Here is an 8,891-nt window from a genome sequence, read left to right on the forward strand (position 1 = left end):
TGTATTCCGGCTTTCTGATGGATTGAAATATGGGTCGAATAATTTCGCTTCGATATTAGTTAATAATTCATTTGAAATATATAATTCTCCTGAGACCGACGCAAAGATTAAAACATAAATAACTACAATAAGGCAGCCATCTTTCGAAAGAACTCTAATCAGATAATTGTGCATTCTTGAGTAGCGAAGAAACTGGTTAGTTTCTTATGACTGAATCCACAGAGGCCCTCTTAGAGCATAATTTTACAACACGAAATGTATATTTAATGTTAAATTATACATTGTAAACTCTAAAGGTAATGCGCAATATACATAATACTCATTACTAGTCTTATTAGACTGTCCTAAATTAATTGATTACCACACTTCATGTGTACCTACATGAGTAATTCTGCACTATCCTTAGCAGGGAAGTAGGAATACTGCTTCACTATTTTCTTCTGCAGTTTCTGCCTCAACTCAGCAGTTTTTAAAATTTGCTATAATATTAGGCAGTTTCGTTGCAATTTATATGTAACTTTATTTCTAATACTAGGACGATATCATTCACAAAGCGGGAAATGGTAGTTAAATAACTTCCTTTTGCGGGGTATATAAGAAAATTTGACATAGGTATAATAAATATAACGTTATGCGTTTATTTAAGAAGAATGCTTAGTACCGAAAACAAATTTATTATCTCTGAAAATTATAACATCGAAGTATAATATTCTTCTTCTTCTTCTTCTTTTCTTCTTCTTCTTCTTCTTCTTCTTCTTCTTCTTCTTCTTCTTCTTCTTCTTCTTCTTATTATTATTATTATTATTATTATTATTATTATTATTATTATTATTAGCAGTCGTACTATATTATTGTTCTTTATATACACAAATGAGAAATATTTTTACACTATTTTTTTATTTAATAATTATTTTATATTGAAAATTAATATTCATTTCATTTGTTTGCGTAACAATGTGAAATTTGCAAAAATTAAAATTATAATTAATCGACTACTATTAGCCACTGTGTTAGAAGTTATCCCCAACATTACTCATCGTACGAAAGGTAAGACACAAGATGAATGTATGGCGCGTATGTCTACCTGTATGTCTGTCTGTATGTGCACGTGTGTTTATATATGTGTATGCATGCGAGTTTGTGTGATATGCGTGTACAAGGGGTGGAGAGAGACAGATGATAAAAATAATATAGCATACACATAGAGAAAAAGAGAGAGTGAGATAGCCTGTAACAATGCTATCATTATGAATTCTAATGAGTATATCATTCGTATTATAATATATTTTTTGTTTATTTTCATTTTTTTATTTGTTAAATTTTATTTTTCATGCGTTATGCAAGAACATTCTAGAAAGGAAACTAGAGAAACTTTTGTGAGTTTCTCTCATTTTTATTCTATTTATGTTATTTTATTTTATTTCATTTTGTATTGAGTGTTCTTTTTTTCTAATATCGTAATTCAATAGCGAAACTATGTTGTTTTAAACTATGTAACTTTTGTAAAAATATGAAATTAATTCCGCGTCTTTGTAGATGCTGTAATAGCATTGGCAATGTAGAAATTGTTTGGATCACGTAGTGTTATTGGTCATTGGACAGAATTGTGGAGACATATTTTCTGAATGCCTCATTATTGATAAGTGAATAGATGGTGATTTGATTTTGTATAAAGACGAAAAACAGTTATTTATTGCAGGTTGTAGTTGTAGAAAATCCATGTAATATCGAACATTCAGTTTTCTTTCTTCAGGGATTTCATGTTATTCTCTGAAGTAACTTTGTGTTCCGTTCCATTCGCTACACTTTTTCTATTACATTTTCCCGTTATATGTGCATGATTATGAAAAAAAAAGAAATAAACTAATCTTTAAATAAATCTTTGACGATTTCTATAGATATCCTGTATATAAAAAATTGCTTGATAAATACCGGTCATGCAAAATTGCCTGAAGTTGTCGAACACCACAGAAGTGGTGTATACTGGATTTCCCTATTCGTTATGTATTATACTATTAATCAAGTTAGGAGCAACGTATTTAATGCAGTTTGGAAAAGAACATAGGAAGAAATACTACTTACACAGAAAAGAGAGGGTAACATAACATCGTTGACTAATATTGATTTACTTTATCTTAACTAGTACAGATGACAACACGGTAAATCTCGTACGTAAAAGACACTCTGAGTTGTCATTCGTACTCGCCAAGTTCTAATCGAATATTAATTACTAAGCTAATGCTTACTTTTCTTATTTTTAATTTACAGTTAATTATATTTCCACATCGTCTGGGGTAATTCACCTCAACTCTGAGCAACTTTTTGAAACTCCATCTAACACCCGTGGACATGTTTACAAAGTCAGAAAACAGCACAGCGCCCATGACTTTCGGAAACATTTTTTCAGCGTGAGAGTTGCTGAAGCATGGAACAAACTGCCGGCATCAGTTGTTAGTTGTCGGAGCAATGCATCCTTCAAAACCTCCATGCTTCCTGATATTCGCCAACACTACACCTGATTTTCTCCCCTCCATACACACTCAAGCATGTATCTTGTTCACTTCCCAGATATTTGTACATTACTGCATATGCTTTATACGCACTTTTGACAAGTTGTGGGGCACCTGAGCACTGTATATAATAATTTCATTATCATTATTATCATTATCATTATCATTATCATTATCATTATCATTATCATTATCATTATTATTATTATCATTATTATTATTATTATTATTGAGTGAGAGAGCAGTTCATGCCAACAAAGTGACACTGGGGTAAAATATACGAAGCCCAATATACCCATCATGACTACCCGTCTGATAAAGGTACACCAGGCACATGCATCACAACCATATGTGCGCGACATGTGATCTCATATCAAGATAAACAGCACATGACCTTGCAGGTGGGGCCCAGTTAGAATTTTCTTCAGGTTGAGTAGCCCATCCCGCTCAAACGGTCCCTGAATAAGGGTTGTTTAAGGATGTTGAAAGAACCACCCATGTTTCCAGAGGTGAACTATTCAAACCCCAAAGAATCCCTCTCAACACATGGCTATGATGCTCCCCCACTACTTCTGCTCATGATCAGAGATGCACATATCGTCAGCCACTAAGGGACATGCTCAACTGGTTAAGGTCAAACAACTGACAAGCACATCTGTGGTATTGAGCAGAATATTTGCTGTAGCCCATCTTTTATACCAAGACAAAACAATGTACATGATAACACTTCCAATCAGTTAAGATCAGAAGCCATGAGAGCCACTGCCTGGTACTGCATCTTATTATTATTATTATTATTATTATTATTATTATTATTATTATTATTATTATTATTATATCACCTCTATTATTATTATTATTATTATTATTATTATATTATTATTATTATTATTATTATTATTATATCACCTCTGCTGTTTAGCTGCAAAATATAAACTAATCCAATAAAACTGTGATCAGAGTCGCACCTGCACTGCCAATCACATTTTCAGAGAGAACTATGTATGTATGAATATGTTATCTAACAACCCTCAGGTTTGTAAGAAGCAAATCGAATCTGAAAAGTATTTAGATTGCAACTCTCAAAGACCAACTGATAATATCGCCTATCTTCAGCTAAAAGTCTATAAAGAAATTTCAAGTGTACAGTGTTGTTGAGCAGCCACTATCTTGTATTGTAAGGGGTTTTGTACCAGCTTTGAAACCGATTATTAAAATCAATTTACGTCAGAATCTCGAGAAATACATGAATGTTACACAATCTGTACTTTCTGCATATATTCTTCGGAATATACAGCAAGAAAGAGGTATGATGAAGTAGGAATATCTTCAAAAATTCAAGATCACGTGATTGTGAGTTTCGTTTTCAAAATGATTTATGTTCCACTAGATCTAAAACTCTACTCACTTTCATATAATTATTTGTGATAATTTATTTGAATGTGATTTCGTACCCTAACATATTTAATCTGCGATCATGGAAGAAATCACTGTTGATATGTTCCTTAAACATAAAATAAAACGAATCCATCTTTCGAGTGAAATAACTGGGAGATATTTAGTCACAATCAGCCTCTTAACAATGATTTTCGTCTCATATTCCATTTTGATTTGTCACAAATGCTGGAAGTCAAAGAGGATTTGATCTGACAACAGGAGTTTCTTTGTCAATTGCGATACGTTTTTACTATATTTCTTTAAGTAGCTCTCTGCAAATGCTACTAGATATTTACAGATTTTAGCCGGCTTCTGATTAGCATCATATTAGGATGTAAATTTCTCAGTCAAAAAAAAAAAAAAATTCATTGGTATCTACTTTTATGCGTCTGTCTTTTTGTAGTGGATCGTCAAATGCAATTAGTCCCTAACGCATATTTTGGCAAATGAATATTTCCTGCATAGTAATTTGCTGGACAACAATAATTGTGAATATCTCTTTGAGGATGTAAAAGTTCATAAAAGTTTATAAACGAAAGCATTCAGAGAGTTCAATGATATAAGCTACGTAAGATAAAAGTCTTCCATATTGAGAATTGACTGTCCCTAAAAAATCCTGTATGAATTGATTTTTCGTGGATTGAAAATGGCAAAACTTTCTCCATTTTTTAGAAACTAAATATATTACATTTTTCAGAAAACGTTGATTGTAAATTTCCCGATCATTGAGGTGGCTGCTGATGAGCTAGCTTCAATTATCTGCATTGATACATGAATATGCAAGTAAGTTGTATAATGTGAAGCAGACATATTAATGTAGACAGGTGAACATAATAATATATTGTACAGTGAAATTTTTACTACATGAAGAAGGCTGTGGAGCAACCATTACCCTAATGAAAACATGTGGTTATATAATTATATTCACTTGTCATACCTCGCGACAATTTATGGTTCACACAGACACATACATAGTCGCACATACATAATGTACACAATATACAGAGACGCGCTAATACTAGTTCCTTGCTTTGGTAACACGTGTCTAAGCAGACTCTTATAACTTGCCTTGTGTCTGCAGGCATTTATCACGCTCTTATCTGTTTCAGTACTTACTGATCTCAGTTTACATTGATATAAAAGTGAATGATTATTTTGTGTTACGTCTTTAGTTCCGAGATTTGAAAAATCACATCTCTCTGAAATTCAAATGCAGCGCTGGCTATTTAAACAGAATATAATGATGATGAAAGAAAATATCAGAATTATGAGATATCTGAAAATACATTCGATCTGGTATGGAAATCACCAATTTGTTATTTCACAGCATTTGTTCCTGAAATTAAAACCCTCCTTCCCTCCTCCTCACCATCATCATCATCATCATCATCATCATCATCATCATCATCGTCGTCGTCGCCGTCGTCGTCGTCGTCGTCATCATCATCGTCATCATCATTCAGAACTTTACGATCACGTACAACTTGGTCCCTCTTATATTGTCCTGATTCATAACCCAACTTCATTTTTTATGCCATATGATAGTTTCTCCTCTCTATGTTTTAAGCATTTTAGGTGATCGACATATACATTCAGTGCCATTTTTGAGATGGCCAATATACAATATTACAAACAAGCTCTTCCATTCTAGTACCCAAATGCTAGCAGTTCGAATTCATTTTATTTTGATGGTGCTTGATATACTAGAAGCTGACTAAATAAGCTTTGGTAAATATATTCTTCCTAGGACATAATGAAAGCAACACAAAAGATATCCATTATATCTCATATACTGAGTTGATTTCTTTTGTTCACCTCACTTAAGATGTCTCATCGTCTGTACTTTATCACTTTATGAAACATACTATATATTTAACAATCTATTGTCAGGAACGTGAACAGTTGTTAACCGCCGTAGAGAAGCGTCATGGATATTTCACTCGATTATGATTCCAAATTTCTACTTGGATAGTATTGGATAAACTGTGTAAAATGAGGTTAGCGTTTTATACCAAAATTAATATCATAAACTGGTTCTGTATCCAGTAAATGCAATTAATTAGCAATACAATCCTTAAACGGGGTAAATAACCTTAAGTAGATCATTATGATGACACAACCATTAGTTTATATTTACACATGTTTAATTGCAAAATTTACATGGAAGTGTCATGTCGTTTCCAGGTATTGTTTAATGGTAGTAATGATGTTCTCGCTTTCTATGGTTTACTTTTTATCATTGAAATTTCCCGGTTAGAGTAAACTGAAAGAGATTTTGTCATTCATAAGAGTTATCGCGAACCATTCACGAAAATATTTGACTCAATGTACTAGCGTGACCATACATGAATAATAGCAACATTTCATGAAATCTTACTCCCACTTTAAATAGTGAACAACACATTTATAATTGGAAGTATAAAGAAGATGGAATCATGATGTTGAGAAGTCCAGAGATCGAAAATCTGTTCAGTAAGGTATCATGTGTTAAACGGCAGCATCTCTTATATTATAGATGTAAGTGACTTAACACAACGTTGTAAGACATCGAAGCGCTGTCAGCTCCAGTCAAGCAAATATCAAATACAGCCTACTGATATATATATCTATTCCCTCTTCCGACATTTTATCTATGACTGTAAGATCCAGGGTTCTTTCATTTGTAATATTGTAAATTGGATTACACATGGCTAGGTTTTGTCAGCTATACACTTCACGCGTTCACTACTACGGATTGATAACAACATCTGACATGTATCAAGTTCGTGTTACCTAGTTGGTGGTTAAAAAAAGCCACTGTTGAGTTTTTACACACTTTCAGCTGTCAGTCCAACCATATCAGATTTTGAATATTAGATTTGAATATCATAGTCACCTTACAGTAGCTTTGTTACTCATGATATCCTTTTGTAGCTATGAATACTTCATTTTACTTCAGAAAGCAATACCTTAGCTCTCATACTGATTATGTAATATGAACCAGCGTTCTTGTAATCAGCACTGGAATACATTAAGAACTCCCTTTGTGACTCCCTCAGATAGGAGAAAGATATAATATATTGAAAAATATAGCCCTATTTCGTCTGCCATTACGTTCTGAGTTCAAATTCCGCCGAGGTCGACTTTGCCTTTCATCCTTTCGGGGTCGATAAATTAAGTACCAGTTACGCACTGGGGTCGATGTAATCGACTTAATCCATTTTTCTGTCCTTGTTTGTCCCTTCTATGTTTAGCCCCTTGTGGGTAATAAAGAAAAAAATATATATTGAAAAATCTCTTACCTCTGCAACAAATGCTCTGTCTGCTATAGTATGTTCCGAACCTCGTTCATCTTTACTTCCAAAATGGACTTTTAGATTCGCTGCGCGATAAGTATATGATAACGGACCCATGCTAATATTGACTCCCCATTGACTGGTTTGGTCTACTTCAAACGTCAGATCATGGCCGTTATTGACAAGTGAGCCGACGACCTGTAAAAACAAAAATAAGAAAAATATCTGTAATTAAGGGTTTTGTATGTTACCAATAGCTCTTGAGGAACATTATTTCGCTTAGTACTTGAATAGAAAATGACATTTCTGTAGTTGGATGGACACTAATATATTAAACCAAATATGCATTTAAACATCGTCCAACAGATCTGGTGAAAGTCTACTTCTGCAATAAACATGCTGCGAAGTTCACGGGTTTAGCTCAGTGTGTTTGTCGCGAGGAATGTAATCTCATATTTCAGAACTGACATTCATGAGATGAAAACGATTATTTGAATAAGAGGTTTAGAAAGTACCAAAATTACAAGACGATAACGATCTGGAAAATGTCTCAAAGTATAGTCAGCCTCTGTAGTAACTGAAAAAATAATTACAGATAATAAGAAGACAGTAAATCACAGATGTTATAATTATATGGATGTGTGTTTGCAAGTGAGTGCGTGCGTGCGTGTTTGTATTTGGACGATATGGAAATAGTTTGACGGATATATAATTAACGGCCAATGGGTACATATCGTTATATCTGGTATACGCACGAGGAAGAATATCTAAAATAACATCATGCGTACCCTGGTAAAGATTAATGTACGTAAGAGACACGGTTTTAGGTTGTTTGAAAAAGGAATATGGGATTGTAAGTAGGCGTGAGACGCTAATGTCTAAATCTCAATAGGAAAAGAGTGGAAGAAGGGGAACTGTCGGTAGTGGATCGGTGACCGCATAAATTTTGATGAGTGAAAAAAAAATGTTAGGCACATAACGCGGGTATTGCATGTAAGTGAGGCATTATCATGAGTAAAGATAAACCGCTCTGCTTTATGATTATGAGGATGTGATGGGCTATGATTTCAGAAAATATATGCTACAGAAATTTGATACTTCAGTATACAACACTTACCGGAAATTACCAACCCACAATCTAGATACCTATTGCCATACACTGCAACATCTAGTCCCTTTAAACTGTCAAGTCTGATGAACCGAAGCCGATTATTGTTCACAAAAAAGCAATTTTTGCAGAATTCTTCTTTCCTTTACTTCTTAGTATTCTCCCAAGGGATACATCCACAGTGTTGTCAGCTGCGCATCAAACTCCACTGCTTATGTTGGGTAAACTTCCTCCAAATATATTTCTTTTGATTACCACGCGAAATCACCCCTGCTAGAACTCTCCGTCTATGATCGCATCCAGGTCTTGTTTCTCGTATTTAAGGCTTCTTGTAAGTTTGTACTATTGCGACGTTGGTAGAAGTTTGATGCAACTGGCTACTCACATTAACGATTATGCGTTCATTTTCCCCCTATAATACATTTTCTATACTTCAACTTTCTTGCTGTCACTTCTGAATGTATCAACTCTACGCAGATAATACAACTCTTAATTTTTCCTTAAACAGCTCATGTAAAACTCTGCACAAATTCCATGAACAGAGAACTTAAAAGAATTTAT

General features: G+C 33.8%; 1 protein-coding gene across 1 annotated transcript in view; it reads right to left on the bottom strand.

Annotated features, from left to right (window-relative positions):
• The window catches only part of LOC115232608 (carbonic anhydrase-related protein 10-like), an 865,311-nt gene that overhangs the window by 366,680 nt on the left and 489,740 nt on the right, over positions 1-8,891 (bottom strand). Inside the window, exon 3 of the mRNA XM_029802585.2 lies at positions 7,229-7,420. Coding sequence (XP_029658445.1) covers positions 7,229-7,420 — 192 coding nt within the window. The remainder of the gene's footprint in view (positions 1-7,228; positions 7,421-8,891) is intronic.

Source organism: Octopus sinensis, linkage group LG2, assembly GCF_006345805.1.
Source record: "Octopus sinensis linkage group LG2, ASM634580v1, whole genome shotgun sequence".
In the NCBI taxonomy this organism is placed as follows: domain Eukaryota; kingdom Metazoa; phylum Mollusca; class Cephalopoda; order Octopoda; family Octopodidae; genus Octopus; species Octopus sinensis.